Source organism: Macaca thibetana, chromosome 4, assembly GCF_024542745.1.
Source record: "Macaca thibetana thibetana isolate TM-01 chromosome 4, ASM2454274v1, whole genome shotgun sequence".
Taxonomy (NCBI): domain Eukaryota; kingdom Metazoa; phylum Chordata; class Mammalia; order Primates; family Cercopithecidae; genus Macaca; species Macaca thibetana.
Genome location: NC_065581.1, coordinates 6499808 through 6518043, shown reverse-complemented (window position 1 = coordinate 6518043; position 18236 = coordinate 6499808). Strand labels below are relative to the sequence as shown.

At 43.5% G+C, this 18236-nt stretch overlaps 1 protein-coding gene and 1 long non-coding RNA gene across 3 annotated transcripts in view; one reads left to right on the top strand and one right to left on the bottom strand.

Moving 5' to 3' along the window:
- LOC126953925 (uncharacterized) overlaps window positions 1-18236 on the top strand; it is a 153038-nt gene that overhangs the window by 15001 nt on the left and 119801 nt on the right. For both annotated transcript variants that reach the window (XR_007725411.1, XR_007725410.1), the window contains one exon: window positions 16839-16961. This is a non-coding gene — a long non-coding RNA (uncharacterized LOC126953925). The remainder of the gene's footprint in view (window positions 1-16838; window positions 16962-18236) is intronic.
- LY86 (lymphocyte antigen 86) overlaps window positions 1-18236 on the bottom strand; it is a 60533-nt gene that overhangs the window by 41386 nt on the left and 911 nt on the right. The window contains exon 2 of the mRNA XM_050789680.1: window positions 18078-18222. Within this exon, the coding sequence (XP_050645637.1) occupies window positions 18078-18222 (145 nt within the window). The remainder of the gene's footprint in view (window positions 1-18077; window positions 18223-18236) is intronic.

The window sequence follows — 18236 nt, the reverse complement described above, 5'->3', positions numbered from 1 at the left end:
CACTCATATTGTATGCACATAATAACATTTTTGTTTCTTCCTTTCAAATCCTTAAACATTTTCTTTTTCTTGTCTTTTACACTGGTGAGGTCCTTCAGTACAACTTTGAATACAAGTGGTAGTGATGGGTGTATTTGTCTCACTCTTGATTTTAAAAGGAAGGTTTCCAGTGTTTCACCATTAAATGTATTGTTCACTGTAGATCTATATTTAGGTGTATTTCTTTAAAAAGCAGACAGCTAACTTATAAAATGCAATTTGTCATTTTTTGTTTTGTAAGATCAGGTTAATATAGTCCATTTATATTTATTAGGGCTTTTGATTTATTTATTTATTTATTTATTTTTTATTATTTTTTTGAGACGGAGTCTCATTCTGTCAGCTGGAGTGCAGTTGCACTATCTCGGCTTACTGCAACCTTTGCCTCCTGGGTTCAAGCAATTCTCCTGCCTCAACCTCCCGAATAGCTGGGATTACAGGCACCCACCACTACGCCCAGCTAATCTTTGTATTTTTGGTAGAGACGGAGTTTCACTATGTTGGCCAGGCTGATCTTGAACTCCTGACCTCAGGTGATCTACCTGCCTCAGCCTCCCAAAGTGCTGGGATTACAGGCATGAGCCACTGTGCCCAGTCAAGCTTCTGATATTTTAATAATTATTTTATCCTATTTTGGGTTTTCTTTCTTTATGCCTTTCCTCCCTTCTTTCCAGCATTCTTTTGGATTCATTGGAATATTTTAATTTTTTCTTTTGTTTGTATTGTTTTGTTTATAGTTTGGAAATCATGTACTATATTTCTAGTCTTGTAGTACTTACCTTTGAAATTTTAACATGAATATCTTAATAAATCTTAAAAATAAACTTGTCTTTTTCCTACCTATTTTAAAAACCTTGGTATGGCCGGGCACGGTGGCTCAAGCCTGTAATCCCAGCACTTTGGGAGGCCGAGACGGGCGGATCACGAGGTCAGGAGATCGAGACCATCCTGGCTAACACGGTGAAACCCCGTCTCTACTAAAAAAATACAAAAAACTAACCGGGCGAGGTGGCGGGCGCCTGTAGTCCCAGCTACTCGGGAGGCTGAGGCAGGAGAATGGCGTAAACCCGGGAGGCGGAGCTTGTAGTGAGCTGAGATCCGGCCACTGCACTCCAGCCTGGGCGACAGAGCGAGACTCCGTCTCAAAAAAAAAAAAAAAAAAAGAAAAACCTTGGTATATAAGTATGTACGTATTTATTTGTTTTTATTGTGGCAAAAAACACATGACATTGAATTTCCCATCTTAACCATTTTCAAGCGTACAGTTTGGAAGTCTTCCATATATTCACATTGTTGGGCCACAGATTTCTAGAACTTTTTCATTTTGCATAAATAAGCATTGTCTTTACTCTCCTCCCTATAAAAGACCAGGTCAAGGACATGAGAATGCTTTATGTTCACTCACCAGCCCCTCCTCCGTGTGCTATTGTTATCTGCCATTTTGCACTAGGCAGCCTCCGATATGGCCCCAGGTATCCCCTCCTACATTGCACGTCCTGTGCAATCCCCTTCTCTGAAGTAGCCCAGTGACTTGCTTGTAAGCAGTGGAACATGGCAAAAGCATTGGGATGTTGCTTCTGAGATTAGGCTGCAATGTCATGAGACTTTGACAGCTATCTGTCATGTCCTCTCTCTCATTCTGGGAAGCACGTTGCCATGTTGTGGGTAGCCTTGTGGGAAGACCCCCATGGTAAGGCACTGATATCTCTGGCTAATAGCCAATGAAGACTTGAATTCCACTAACAGCCCTGTGAGTGGGCATGGAAGCAGATCTCTGGAGGTCTGTTCATTGCCATGTACTCACATGAGTTTGGAAGCAGCTGCTCCCCCAGCCAAGCCTAGAAATGACTACAGTCCACCTTCATCACCCTTTGTCAGAGACCACCAACTAAGCCACATCCAAATTCCTGCCCCAGAGGAAAAAAACTGCGAGGTGAGGTGATAATGCTTATTGTTTTAAACTGTCAAATTTTAGGGCATTTGTTATGCAGAAATAGACATCTAATACATTCTTGTTCCAAATTCATCATTATCATCATTACATTCATTGATTGTTAAAATTGCCACCGCTTTGCTTCTCATTCCATTTTACATCTCAAAACTGACTTCTGGGATCATTGCCTTCTCAAGTACCTTTACAATTCTTTTAGTGAGAGTCTTTCGGTGGCAAACACTCTAGATTTTTTTTTCTCCAAAAAGTCTTTAATTTACTCTTATTATTGAATGACTTTTAACTATACTGTATATAGAATTCTAGGTTCTAGGTTGATTGTTATTTTCTCTTTTCTATGATAGTATTGCTGAAGCCTGCTGTCAGTCTATAACTTCTTTTAGGTAATTTCTCTTGCAACTTTTACCATTTTTTTCCCTTTGGTGATTTGTGGTTTTATCCTGGTTGGTCTAATTGTGAAATTCCTTTTACGAACCTCTGCGGGAAACTCTGTGGGAAGCACGTTGCACGTTGTGGGAAGCCTGGTGGAGAGACCCCCATGGTAAGGGGGTCTCTGGCTAATAAACATTGAAGATTTATTGTGTTTATTGAACCTGAGATTCATGTCTTTTTGCAGTTCTGGAAAATTTTCAGCATTTTTTCTTCAGAAATTGCCTTTTCCCCTATTTGTTCTATTTTCTTCTCTAGCTGTAGCTCCATATTTTTTGTTTTTTTATTTCTCTGTGGTAGATTTTGAGTCATCGCTCTAAACCTTTCATCCAGTCCATCAGTTCTCCCTTCAGCTATTTTAAAATCAACGTTTTAACATATCCATATTTTTTATTTCAACAATTAAATGTTGCATTTTAAAGGGTTTTATTTTATTCTTTTTCACACCTCCCTGATTATTTCGATATTATTTTTTCTCATGCTTTGATTTTTTTTTAATTAAAGAAGTTATACATTTTATTTTTATATTCTGTACCTTATATTTCTAAAATCTAATACCTTTGGGAATAGAATTCTACAGTTTGGGTTTTCTCTGCTGACTCTTCCTCATGGTGGTTTATTGCCTTGTCTTTTTAAATTTTGGACTGTGAGCTTATGGTTAAAACTTTAGAGACCCAGTGAAATGTGAATTGAGGGTATATGACCCCACAGAGATAATTAATATTTCCTTCTGCCTATATGCCTCAGATGTTCCCAATCAATAACCACTCTAAATTTAATTTCTAGGCTTGAGTTTTTTTGAACTAGGAAGGTAGTATATACATTTGGGGCCCAAACCTAGATGATAATATGCTTAGATGACATATTTGCATGGAAGACTTATTTTCCCAAGAGATTAGGCAGAGTTAGATAAGTTTTCCTTTCTTTTAATTATTTTTAATTTAAAAAAATTTTTAATTAATTAATTATTTATTTATTTATTTTTTTACTGTGACTGTAACTCTTAGAAGGTTGTAGCTTCATGGAGGGATCAACTTTCCATCTCGTACGGTGAAGGGCTTGGTTACCAAACTCATGCACAGCCATTAAAGCCTAAGTTCTGGCTAACGGAGATTGACACATTTTCTGTGGGTAGACACAACTTTATTGTTGGTTTTCCACTCTGTGTTTTTTTGTTTTTTTGTTTTTGATTTTGTTTTTTACTTTAGCTTTGGCTTTGTTTTGACTTCTGGAGACCTCTCATCTTTTTTTTTTTTTTTTTTTTTATTGCAAGCTCTGCTATATATTTAAAAGATTTGTGTCATGTCTTATCCATTATTTTCAGATATTTTATAGCAAGGCAGTTTTTTATGATAGAAAGAAGTTTTTTATGTAGACAAGAAGACTGCCCACTTCATACAGTTTCCTTAGATGTGTGGGTAATTTTTTTGTGCACTGTCTTGATTTCTCTTTTGCCAGGGTCCTTTCATGAATGCTTTAGTGTGATGTTAGAGATCCAAGTGCACAAGGACACTGCAGGGTGCTATGGTCTGAATGTTTGTGTCCTCCCACGTTTATATGTTAAAACCTAATTCCCAATGCAATCATATTAAATGGTGGAGGCTTTGGGACGTGATCAGGCCATGAGGGCAGCACCCTCATGAATGGGACAAGTGCCTTCATAAAAGAGGCCTGAGGGAGCTTATTTGCCCTTTTCGCCATGTAAGGACAGAGTCAGGAGGCACATCTGTAAAGCAGAGAGTGAGCCCTCTCCAGACACTGAACCTCCTGTCACCTTGATCTTCGACTCCCTGGCCTCTAGAACTGTGAGCAATGAATTTCTGTTGTTTATGAGTTACCCAATCTAAAGTACTTTGTTATGGCAGCCTGAATGAACTAAGACACCAGTATTTATTTTCCTCAAAGATTTCTTCCTGTAAACACCTATAACTCTTTGCTTGAGGGCTATCTGTGACTGTGGGAGTAAGCTTGTCCAGTACACAGTTAAGCCGAAAGTGCTGAGAGTTGATGCCTCCAGGAACAGCTCTCAACAAATAACAGGTGGGAGTTGATAGATCAATACCCCAGTTTCTTCCCCCTGGAGATGTGACATCTCTAAGGCATGTTCCACAAGGGCTCCCCAGGGTCCCCAGAAGGACTGAACCCCCGTTACCCACAGCAGTGAGCTGCACTGGCTTCCTTTTCTTCCCTGTCTTGCTTCTTCACTCTCCTGCTGGTGCCTACCAGGATCATTTCTCAAACAAACTTGCACTCAGTTCTTTGTGCCAGGGCCCATGTCTGAGGAAACTCTAAACTTAAGCAATATTTAAGCAAATTCCTATAATTCACATTGAGTATGGACTATGTATACTGTACTAATTCAGATGTGGTTTCATCACTAGAGTAACTTACACTAGGTTTCTTGCTTTCGGCTTTGTTTTGGAAATGCATGTTTCAGTGGTGTTTGTGGGTATCAAGAAGAATTTTTAATAGATTTGGGTCTGCTAGTTATCAAATCTAGCAATTCCAGATGTTCAAATGGTGATGGGACTGACATGAACTAGGTATCCTTGAATACTTGATTTTTGGGCTGATGAGAATATTCCAAATTGAACAAGTGGGTACATAATTATCATATAATTAGCATTCTTCGGGACTCGTGTGGTGACCCCACTTTGATACAGAGGGTGGTGATGGTGAAACTGAACTGAAGGATGTTTCCTGGAAATGCTTTGAGTCAAGAAGGGGAAGGAAGGTGGTAGGGTCAGGTGGCATAAAAGGCATGACCTGGCTAAACCCTTTCTTCTCCATAGCAGAGGCTGCAAATGGTTAGCCCCTGTACTGTTCCTAGCTTCCAGATGGGTTTTGTTTGTCTGCACAATGTTTAAACACACTTAGAATAGCTGCCATATTTATAAACTAGGAGGCTGCACCTCTAGATGAAGAACTTTAGCTTCTTTTGAAAAATGAGGAGATCAGGCATCCCAGTTCCTACATTCACACATGGCAATCAGATGGAGGGAAACAGAAGTTTCCCTCTTGAGATGAGGCAAGCACCATGGTCCCTTCTGCTTTCCATTGTGTATTTCTATTGTATATTACAACTACTTTCTATTGTATATTGCAACTTACCCTCTTTGTTCATCATCTGCCCTTTCCATGAAGATATTTTCGTGTTTGACCCTCACTTTCCATCTTCTGGCATGGGCGACATGTAGGGGATGACTGTGATTTAGTAGGAAGGGAACTGTGGCCTTCTCTCTCTGTTGCCTGTTCTCCTACCACTGCTTCCCCCACATGCTGAAGATCCACTCCCCCAGGAAAGAAGCCCTGCTGAGATCCTGAGATCAGGTAGTGTTTACGTAAGAGTCTCCTGCTCATCGTTTCTGTTACTGGCTCTAAAACCTCAGGCACATTTTTGTTAGGATACCTGATACTTGCTAGCAAGCCTGCACTCTGTTCAGCCACTGCTTCAAATAAAAAAAAGAGCCACTGGCAATTTTCTCCTCAGGTATTTTTTGGAAATGTGCACACTTATTTACCCATGAATTGCCTTTTAATTTAGTCAAAACTGAAGGCCAGTGTGAGGCAGAAAAGCTATTGTGCATCCTGGAAGAATGATGTTCCTGTTTTCTCTCCAAAAACCTCAGTGTAGGTCAGTCTAGAATTTATTCTCTGGAGACTTGAGGCTCCTCATATTTCCCTTTAGGAATATCCTCCATCCAGTTATCTAGACCCGTGGCAGATGATCCCAGTGGAGAGAAGTGGAAGGATTTTGGTGTTTATCTGATGTATGAAGTTGGTTGTATGCAGCAAGCGTTTCTACATTTGGAGAAAAGACCAGAAGAATCAGGCCCTGGCATCAAGCTTTTGGGTGTTGGGGGCCCAAATGACCTGCTATATTTTCTTTTCTTTTTTTCTTTTTTCTTTTTTTTTTTTTTTTTTTGAGATGGAGTCTCTCTCTAGCTCGCAAGCAGGAGTGCAATGGTGAAACCACCACTCACTGCAACCTCTGTGTTCTGGGTTCAAGCAATTCCCCTGCCTCCGTCTCCCGAGTAGCTAGGATTACAGGTGTCCACCATCACACCTGGCTAATTTTTTGTATTTTTAGTAAGGAGAGAGTTTCACCATGTTGGCCAGGCTGATCTTGAACTCCTGACCTCAGGTGATCCGCCTGCCTCGGCTTCCCAAAGTGCTGGGATTACAGGCATGAGCCACCACGCCCAGCTGACCTGCTGTATTTTCATCAGGCATCCCCTGTCATGATTCTGTGTTTACTAAAGGCTGTTGGAGTCCTTAATGAGGCTCCTATCACAGAGGAAGGCAGCCCTTACTCTAAACAAGCTCTTGCTTTCACTGCCCTATGAAAATGCCATTTCTATGTAAAGTTTACAATAATAGTACATTTATGGAATTCCTTATCCTCTCAATATTATAAAGGACCCCCCAGTGGTCTCTTGCATATTCAAAGACCCTTATTTTGTAGGGTCTTGGGCAAAGCAAGACGTAGGGAAATTGCCCTAAGAGGAGGGCTGCCTAGAGAGAGGGTCCTTTTGTGCTGTGGGGATGTGGGTGTGCAGGAGGGGGTCTGGTTTTGCTTTATGTGGCATCTTTCGCCTGACATTGGGTGAGTTTGCTTCATGTGATGGTTTTTATGCTTGAATAAGAAGCAGAGCTTGCCTGGGAGGGTGCTGTTGGGCTCTGCTGCTGGCTGGCTGGCTGGCTTTGTGACCATGGTTAGGACACATTGCTTTTCTGGCTCGGATGTTCCTTTTCTAAACAAGGAGACACTTGGAGTGAAGCCCTGAGGCTCTATCTTGCCTGAACATTTTCCAGTACTATAAGGGAACCCCGTCTGCCTGTGGGCAGGGACTGGCAGAATGCTGACCCCTCACTCTGTGCCTGCAGAGCACCAGGCTTGTGGGGAAATAGGTCGTCATGTGAAAGCTCCCTGCAACCCAATGTTTCACCATCAGCTGCAAGGCAGACTGTCAAAAACCAATTACTCAGCCTCACAGGACATCAAGCTGATATTCAGGAACCACTCCAGTGTCTCACCCCACACTGGGGCATGCTTCCCTCTTATCCCTAGCCGCTAAGAACTGACTGAAAAGACCAAAGTCCTCTACAACTGCACTGATGGAATGCTAGAGGGTAGGTTAAGGGAAAGTCCTCAAGAGTCCTCTTCTCTGCTGGTTGGGGTGAACGGCATTAACGATATCAGGCAGTTCCTAGAAATAGGAAGACTACTGTTTTGAGCTCCTGAAGACCTCATCTCTCGTGATTCTGTCTTTAAAAATTACTTAGCAGGCATGTCTGGGTGATAACAAAGGTGGGAAGGAAATTGGGTCGTGTCCCAAACACTAGATGAACACGGAGCCTCATTCTTAGTTATTTGGAGATTCCAAGCATTTCCATCCATATGGATAGATCAGAGACAACTAGGCAGTTTTTTCTATCTTTGTAAGCAAGTAGGAGTCAGGACAAAGAGTTGTGAATGAGCCAGATAGTCTTGGGAAAAATGGAACAGAAGGACTGATCAGCTCAAGTGGTCCCATATAAACATTAGGCAGAATATCAGACAATAGTCAAATCAGCACCAGTGATCGCACAGAATGTACAAATGGAAAGACAGGTCAATGCCATGTTCTAAGATGATGAGCTAAGTGTTGTAAGGATTAACCCTGACCATGCAGACAAAGTTCATCATGTCCTGTAAATCACCCCTCTAATGATATGTGGAGAAGGCCAGGGCAGGCGTGAGTTTCCAATGATGCCTACAGGCCAGGTCAATATACAATAAGGGTGGGACAATGAGTTACAAGACACTGACCTAGCACAACTTAAAGAGCATGTCACTTGAGAAAAAAAGCAGCAGGGTAGAGGGAACTTTTTGAAAGAAGAGGCATAAATTATCTTAAGCATGTAATAGGTAAACTTTAAGTAAAGAGAGCTCAAATTGTGGACTGTCCACCAAGCCCAGAATCAACTGGTTGGTAAGTCAAAACCTGCATCCTCAGATGATCTGAAGAGGTAGCCTTTATCTTTGGTCTGGAATGTATTAGACACCCAGAAAAATACTGAGATAAATTTTACTGCAATCTTGGGAAAGTTTAAGAGTATAGGTAAAAATAAATGCCAGTACAAAGATAATAAAGAGATAAATGTAAACTCATGGTATCAGTATTTTGAAATGGCGTTAAGAAAAAGAATAATGGGTTGAATAATCTTGTGATAATTTGTGTGTGCTTTGTCTGCTTTTGAAATTTATAAAGCAAATTTTTAAAAATCTGCTATATTTGATTAGATGTTTAAGACAAATTTGTGGCCAGTGTATGTATGTCTGCAAAAATTAATTTGTTAAATTTACAAAGTTTTGACTTATTAGTTGTGTAAGTAGTGTTGAATTGTTTAAAGGGATATTTTAAAAATACAATATAAGAAGACTAAATTGAGCACTAAAGCACACAGAGAAGCCCTTTGAATAAGAAAGATCTCAGCTATACAGGTGGATTCTAATGGTTAGGAGGCAAAAGGAATCCTGATAATTCTATCCTAGATTTCTCACTGAGGCTGGTGCAGCTTCCACTGGCCAGAAGGGAAGGTGTCAGGTTTCAAATAAGAGAGTCCTTGGAGGGCATTCTGGCTGATCAGGCAGCCTATGTGAACTATAAATTGTGCTTGGAAATGTGAGTGGAGATTTCTGGGCTGGAGATTTTATTTTTCTTCCTGGCCACTGGGTTGGTTACCACTCACTTCTGCTCTGAGGGCAGGGAGCACACAGTGATGCCTTCCTGGATCCCAGGCAGGGGCTGGTGGATGCTGACATGCACACTACCTACTGTACACGAATCCCACAGACGGAGGTGCAAATACTGGTTTCCCGATAGACCCCAGCACGCTTCTTTTGTTGCCCACTTGGTGTCTCTAGAACCCCAGTCAAAGCTAATGGATCAGCGGCCTCAGATATTGCCTTACATGGCATCCCAGAAAAGGAACGAACACCAACCTAGATGGTACATAGGTCGCGGATGGGTCACCCTTTTATTTCAGTGAAAACCCCGCCTTGTTGTTCAGGTTTTGGAAGAAGCACCTGCCTGTCTATGCTCCATCCTCAGCCCTGCTCCCGTTCTGTGCCTTCCGACTGCTCTAATTAAGATCGACAACCTCTGTCCAACTGGAGCTCCTGCCTCATGGGTTACCTGGTGCTGTTGGGTTCTGCCTGGAGCTCTGGCTGCACTATTGGAGCTGGGAATGGGTTCTTCCACCTTTGCTTTCCTTGGGCTCTGGAGAAAACAGAAACTGCTCTGGTCTTTACACTCCCCCTCCCGCGGGCCTGGGTCTGAAACCATGCCCAGGACCTCACAATCGCTGCTGCTTTAGGAATGTGTTGTCTATGCTGTAGTTTCTACAAAAATAGCTGCTGGGCTGGAGGACAGCCCTTCCCATCGCTACCTCTCCAAAGATTCTCCTCCCAAAACATGAGCAGAGCTGCCCATTAAGATTTTGCCTGAGGATGGCAATAGCGGTGAACAGCGTTTGGGAAAACGTTTCCTGCCCACAGAAGAGGCCTCTTTAGAACTGCAGACTCTTGGCTTTTTTCCCTCTCTAGGTTCCTATTCACTAAGTTACTTAGCATCTCGTTTAAAAAGTGCTTTGGAGAATTATCTCTGGCTTGGAGGTTGGGCTGTAAAATGTTCCCACCAATGGAAACCCAGAAGATGTTGGTGGCGTGGTCACAGGAACACACCTACGTGGTTTGCTTCCCTTCTGGCAGCGTTCACTTTCATCTAGCATCAAAAAAATCTGCACCGCAGTGTGAATATTCTTGTGTTTCTTTATCAACTTCCTGTCTTTAAATTTGGGCCAAAAGGCCTTGCCCTACTCAAGGAAGCTAGATGTTCAATCCTGCACGCTCAGAGTCATCCTTCTGAAATTGCATCTTTGTCTCTCCAGCTATTTGTCTACTTTTCCTTAATTATAGTTTTAGATCCTTGTTAATCTGGGAAAATAAACGAAAAGAGAAATTGCTGTCTGTGTGCAACATCTGAAAGTATTCCTAAGTGACTAGATGACCTGTGTTTTTCTTTTCTTTTTTTGATGCTGTTTCATGCATGCTTGTTTTATGCTCCATTTCCTTCAGAATTATTAGGTTCTGAGGAAAGTGGCATTTTCCCCATCCATTTTCTCCTGGGGCAGCTTTTAAAATGTTTTCTATGAACATTTTATCAATATATCCTGTTGGTTCTGCTACATGGCGAGGTTGTTTGCAGCTTAGCCTCTATTCTGTATGGAGATGTTCTACATTCTTGAAGTCTGATTAATTGTCCTGTTTGACCACTTTGATGGACGATTCAGGCACATGTGACTTGATTCAGGCTTTGTAATTAAGAGGCCTTTTTGGAGGTCAGCTAAAGGACCTGCCCTGTAGCAAATATCAGCAACATGGGAAGCCTATTTAGGCAGAGGTGGACTTAAAGGCCAACTGTCTTTAAGGGGAGGAGAGCAGGTGCTGATTGCAAGTGTGAAGCCTGGTGACCAGATGCCATGGTAAACTGACCCTGAATGCTTCCAGGGGGCTACCAGGTCAGCCCACAGCCCTCCACACACTGCTGAATAGGGATTCCTCCCCTCCCTGCTCACCGACTATCCCACAGTGGAATGGTTGGGCGTGGTAAATAGGGCTTCCTCAGGAAATTAGCATGCCTCCTGTGCAGGAGGGCTCTGACTATAAAATATGCTGTTCTTAATGATAGGAGAATGGCCCTACATGTACTTCTTTTAATTTGGAAGATGTCATTTCTAGACACCACTTTGCAACAAATAAGAACTTGGTGCACATGGCTGAAAAATGGAGATGTGGTGGGTCTCCTTCTCCTCTGAGGCAGCCGTATGTTCCCTCCTCTGAGGGATACTTGGGAAGAGCCAAATTGGCCCAGCTCTGGATGTGTGTAGAGAGGATGGGGCTGGGGTGGGGTGGGGCAGGAGGGAAACAATTCTTTCATCAGGAGATGACTCTTGCCCCTCCTCTCCTCTCCCTCTCTTCTTTTTCCACTTCCCCCTCCTCCCCCTTCTCTTCTTTCTCCTCTTTCATCTTCTTTTCCTCCTTCTCTTCTCCCCTCTCTTCTTTCTTCTCCCCTCCTCCTTCTCCTCTCCTCCTCCTCCTTCCTCTCCTCTTCTTCCTCTTCCAATTCCTCCTCCTTTCTCTCCTCCTCTTCCACCCCCTCCTCCTTCTCCTGTCTTCTTCCCCACCTCTTCTTACTCATCCTCCTCCCCCTTCCCTCCTTCTTGTTCCCTTCCCTCCTTCTACTCCTTTTTCCCTTCCCTTCTTTCTCCCCATCTTCCTTTTCCTCTTGTTCCTCCTCCTTCCCCTCTTTCTGTCCTCCTCTCTCCTTCCCTCTCCCTCGCCTCCTCCCTCTCTTCCTGATCTCCTCTTCCTCCCCATCCTCCTTCTTTTGCTGGTCCACACACTGCTTAGGGTTTTCACTTTTTTACCTGAAGACTTATCGTCTGAGCTGTGCCTTCTGCCTGGTCTCACCCTGTATTTCTGGGGTCTGAGGGCATGACTTACTCCCTACTAGAGTTCTGTGACATAGCTCTACGTCACTGAGCATGCAGTAAGGACACGTAGGTTTGTATCATGGCTAAGGTATATTACTTTATTAAAATGCTTAATGTGTGTATGCTTCAGTTTCTATATCCAGAAAATGGAGATAAACATCCTATCTACCTCTGTTTGTAAGGATTAAATGAGGCTTTGTCAATGGAAGGACTTCATAAATTTTAAAATGGCATGCAGGAGGGAGAGATTATTCTGACAATGATGATGCTCTGAAAGGGATCTTATACATTCCTTGCAATCATGGTGGGTTTGCCATTGAGTTCATTTGCCCATGCAGCTTCTCTGTGGCTAGAATCATCTGGAAGGCCTGGAACTTGAGACTCTGATCCAGTGAACAGCTTAAGAGATTCCTTCTTACTCTTGGCCAGGGATCGGCAAGCCTTTTCTATAAAGGTCCAGATGATTAATATGTAACGCTCTGTGGAGCCTTGCCGTGTGGTCACTGTCGCCCTACCTTGCCATTGTAACACAAGAGTAGCATAAACAACACCTAAAAGAATGGGTGCAGCTGTGTCAAATAGAACTTTATTTATGGACACAGAATTTTGAATTTCAGATAATTTCCATGTGTCATGAATATTCTTCTTTTGAATTCTTTAACATTAAAAATGTAAAGATCATCCCTAGCTCACAGGCCATACACAAACAGGCACCAAGTGGGGTTTGGCCTGCAGGCTCTAGTTCGCAAGTGTCTGCCTTACACGACATCTAGGAGCCACTCCTATGTCCAGGTAGCCTGTGAGTATCAGGGAAACCAAAGGGGCACATAAGTCATTTGAGCAAGTGTCACAGGTCCTCCTCTGCCTGGTTGATGTCAAAACATGTGAAATTACAACACTGGGCTCTTGCCAAAAAATACAATCCAGAATTCTGCTATCTGACCCTATGAACATCCAGTAACAAAAACAATGGCAACAATCATATTTATGGAGGATTGCCCACAGGACGTGCAGCTTATCCATTCCTGTACACAATCTAACCTTCTCCCTCAAAGAAGCCTGACCTGTGATTGCTGTATTCATGGAGGATTCTGCCTTGGCCCTTTGCAGAATGTATCTTGATTCTGGGCTCTTGACCTGCACCAAGGGGCATCATTAGAAACAGCGGGTTTGAGTCACCATGGCATCTCAGTAGAGACGCCATCCAGGATGCCATCTACTCTGGGGAGAAATTCCCCTCATCACTCATCCCTATATCAGGAAAAGCTGGGCATCTTAAAAACTAATTTTATTTTAGAAACAATGCCATTTCCTTGCTTGATTTGGCTTCAAGGAAGCTCAGAGTCTATTATACCTCAATCAGTTGTAAAATACCATACAAAGTCATCAGCAGCTAAGATGTATTGAGTGCGTAGTATGTGCTAAGCACCTTTCATGTAGTCCTTCTCACATAATCTTCACATAGCCCTTTGGGTAGGTAATATGTTCTCCCTATGATATTGGGCTAAATAATGGTCCCAAAAGATGTCTACCTCTTAATCCCTGAAACATGTGAATCTTATCTTATGTGGCAAAAGAGACTTTGCAGATGTGATTAAGGATCTTGAGTTGGGGAGATGATCCTAATCACAAGGGTCCTTACAGGAAGGAGGCAGAGGGAGCTTTGAAACAGAACAGGAAGGCCATGTGATGATGGAAGGAAGCAAGATGCTACACTGTCAGCTTTGAAAATGGAGGAAGAAGCCTCAGGTCAAGGAATGCAGCTATACAAGCTGGAAAAGAAAAGAAAGGGATTCTCCCCCAGAGCTTCTAAGGGAGCAAGGCCTAGGCCCTGCCCACCCAGTGAAATTGATTTTGGACTCTGACCACAGAACTATGCGTGAATGCATGTGTTGTTTTCAGTCACCAAGTAGAAATTTGTTACAGCAACAACAGGAAACTAATACACCCTCCTTATAAACAACAATGTGAGATCTAGAGTGTGGCCCAAGATTAGAATGAGCTTCGCTGACTCCAGATTCTAAGCTCTTAACTCTCATGCTGCCTCATCTGTTACATGTGTCCTAACCTTTCCTGCCTTTATGATTTCCCCTTAGCCAACTCAGGCAGGTTTAACAAATTATATAGACTGTGGGGCTTAAACAGCCAACATTGATTTCTCAGAGTCCTCGAGGATGGAAGTCTGAGATCAGGGAGCCAGCAGGGGCAGGCTCTTGGTGAGGGCTGACTTTCTGGTTTACAGACAGCCACCTTCTGATTGTGTCCTCATGTGGTGAAAAAAGGGAGATCTCTGGCCTCTTCTTTTAAGGGTATTGATCCCATTTATGAAGTCTCCACCCTCATGACCTAGCCACATCCTAAAGGCCCCATCTCCTAATACTGTCACAATGGTATTAGGGTTTAACACAAATCTTCAGGGGACACAAACATTCAGTCCATAGCCCTTTCCCTTATGCTTCCCCTCCCCCTGCTTCTTCCACTGCTGCCTATTTCCCCTTCTAATCATAAGTATTTCTGTCATCTCCTCGTATCTTCGTGTATATGCTGGAGGCAGCATATAAATACATATATTGGTGGCTGTTTGTGGCGTGTGCATGGGGTGGAGTCCCTGGGCTTTTGTAACCCTGGGACTTGGGATTTAGCAGACCCAAGGCCCTGACCGTGTTTGTTCCTCCTTTTGCTTTAGTAAAGAAAGTGGCTCTCTTCTTTCCTTTGTCACTGACAGTTGGCCAGGTCAGGACTTCTGCTTTTTCAGAAAACTATGCTTACTTCCTAGTCAGTATTCAGAGCCCAGTAACTGCTTGTGAATTTCCCTTCTCCTCAAGGTTATCAAGACTGCGGAAATGATGTCAACTCAGGCCTTAGTGGTTTCTTTATTATTATTGCTCCGCCTGGAGAAAACCTTATTTTCAGCCTCAAATAGCTTCCAATTCAAAATCTACACTCCTGTTTACTGCCTGAGGATCTTTCCAAAATGCAACCTCCTCCTGCCCAAAGAGAGGCAGCCCACCATTGTATGGGGTCCTGCTCATATCTCCCACTTCCTCTTTCAGCCCTTTGTGTTTTCAGCTCTCCCGCAGTTCCCTGAACCCTGTGCCTGGTCCCATTTTCCTGCTTTCACACGTGTCATTCTCTCCGCCAAACTTCTCCCTTCACCCCTCCTTTAGTCCACTTTGCCTGCTGATGAAACTCTAGACCACAGGGAGTTTTAGAGCATGGGCTCTGGAGTCAGGCAGGCTGGGGATCAATTTGTTTTAATTCCATCAATAGTTCCTCAATGTCTTACCTTCTCTGTGACCCTGGGGATATAATTCTGCCATTATTAGCTGTGTGGCATGGGAAAAGTTAACTATTAATGACATCTTTATCCCTCAGTTTACACATCTGCAACATAAGAATGATACGTGTAAAGCACTTAGCATGGTGGCCTCTACCAACATGAGGTGCTATCATTACTATTTTAATCAGTCTTTAAGCCTCAACTTAGGCTTGGTGACTCCTTTCCCAATAGATGCAGATGCCAACCTCACCATCTTCTGACTACCATGTCACTGGTGCACAATGCCTGCTTTCACTACAGCCTTTCACACAAAGCATTTATCCTGTTGCTAAACTGATCTTCCCACCCCTTGGATGAGAACTGCATCTCTTCCATCTCTAATTCTGAGTGGCTTGGCTAAGACATTCACTGACTTCACCTACAGAGGAAAGAGCCATCCTCCGGTGGGCAGGTGATGTGTCCTTGTTCTTTCTCTGACATGCCCAGTCCTCTTGCAAGTGACTTGAAAGGATGCACCGGCCTGGCTGCAGGCAGAGGGGGAGTCTGGGAGACAGATCAGCTGTGGCAACCTTTTATTCAAGGATGAATTGGAAAAACCAACCCTGACCAGTCCATTTATCTCACATCTTGCTTCTCATCCTGCACCAAAAATGAATGGGATACTAGTGGTTCTGACCCCATGGGAAAACCTAGAGTGACAACATCAGCACTGCCAGCATCCAGTCATTCATTCTCTTTTACTTATTTTTAATTTTTGTGTGTGTGTGCATTTCAATGTCCCTTATTTTTAAAAGAGTAAGGTCAAATTGAACAAATGGCCCTGGTGACTAGAGTGACCATCTGGACCTCTCTGGGCAGCTCTTTGGGTGGCAGTTGTAGGATCAGGTACTTGCTCAAGCACCACAACCCCAGCTTAGAGTGAGACCAATTCAGATGCTTAATCAAATTCTCTTTCCTACCTTCTGCAGTTCAAATGGCATTTTGCCTCCATCTCCCTCCAAAGTGGCAGATATCACAATGCCATGCATTTGCACAAGCCAGTCCCTCTAACAGCAGATGTGATCCTGAAGCTGGGCTCCTCAGTTGCTCCCCACTTGGGAGCCCTGTATGGGATGAATTGCATCCCCTCAAATTTATATGTTGAAGTCCCAACCCCCAGTACAGTAGTGCCCTCTTATCCAAGATTTCACTTTTCAAGGTTTTGGTTACTCTCAGCCAACTGCAGTCCAAAAATATTAAAGAGAAAATTCCAGAAATAATTCGTAAGTTTTTCATGGAGCATCCTTCTGAGTAGCATGATGAAATCTCATGCTGTCCAGCTCCATCCCACCAGGAACGTGAATTGTCTAGAATATCCATGTTGTCTTTACTACCTGCCTATCCGTCACTTAGTAGCTGTCTCATTTATTGGGTCCAAAAAGCATAGTGTATGTAGGGTTCAAAATGATCTGTGATTTCAGGCATCCACTGGGAGTCTTGGAACATATTCCTAGCAGACTAGGGGGACTATGGTACCTTAAAATGTGACTGTATATAGAGATAGGGTCTTTTATTTATTTATTTATTTACTTTTATTTATTTATTTATTTATTTTTTTAGACAGAGTTTTGCTCCTGTTGCCCAGGCTCAAGTACAATGGCACGATCTTGGCTCACTGCAACCTCCACCTCCTGGGTTCAAGCGATTCCCCTGCCTCAGCTTCCCAAGTAGCTGGGATTACAGGTGCGTGCCACCATGACCTGCTAATTTTGTATTTTTAGTAGAAACGGGGTTTCACCATGTTGGTCTTGAATGTCTGACCTCAAGTGGTCCACCCTCCTCGGCCTCCCGAAGTGCTGGGATTACAGGTGTGAGCCACCACGCCCTGCTGGAGGTAGGGTCTTTAAAGAGCTGATTAAGCTAAAGTGAGGCCATGAAGGTGGGCCCTAATCTGATATGACTGTGTCCTTAGAAGAAGAAGAGATGAGGACACAGATGTACACAGAAGGAAGAGCACATGAGGAGACAGGGAGAAGATGCCACCTAGAAGCAAAGGAGAGAGGTCTCAGGAGAAACCAGCCCAGCTTCCACAGTTGTGAGGAAATAAATCTCTGTTATTTAAGCCCCCAACCTGTGGTACTTTGTTATGGCAGCCCTAGCTGACTAAGACACAGCCCAGTTGGTTGGTTCTGACATTTCTTACCGCAGTTCACTGCACTTTCTTCACTGAATTGCAATTTATCTGTTGGCATATTGGGTTGGCCCACTGGGGTGACAGGCCTGGCTTATGCACTTTTATTATCTCTAGCACTGAGAAACCCTGGCATTGATAGCTGCACGCGAAGTGTTTGCTGAATTCATGAGAGCTGCTCCTGCAGTGAAAGCTCTGCAAGTGTCCAGAGAGGGACAGGAATCTTCTCTTTGGGCAGGAGTGATCTTTTCACTTTACTTGCAAAGTACATCAGATGAGAAGGTAGCCCAGGTGTACAGTGTTGGGGAAGGGCCTACTGGAAGTTTCTTTCCTAATTTTCAACTGGTGAGATTTGATGATTTGGTCGACTCACTGATCATTTTGTTCTCTTTTGGGTTCTCTGGTGTTAGTAAATGACTGTATTTATATTCAGTTTCTCTGTCTTGTACTCTTCGTCGCTCTGCCATTCTCTCTTCCGCTCCCGGCCCCAGCCCCACCTCCCCTTCTCCCAAAGGCTCCCAGTGGCCCTCCCAGACTTGCTACAGGTGGAGAAAGTGTTCAGCTGCTGGTCCCCTCTCCCCTCACCCACCCCAGCTGAGCACTAACAGCTCACATCTGTGGGCCTTACTTTCCCCATAAACACACATGGGTGTACTGCAAGGGCTTACCGCAACTCTGGTAGAGCACTTCCAAGCCGCTGTCACTGCAGACCGTGTGTGTGGGCCAGGCTCTCCCACCGCTGCCACCGCTGCAGCTGGGAAAAATCAGAGTCCAGAGGAAGAGAGCAGCTGTGAAACCCTTCATGGTGAGGGCCTGTGTGGGATACA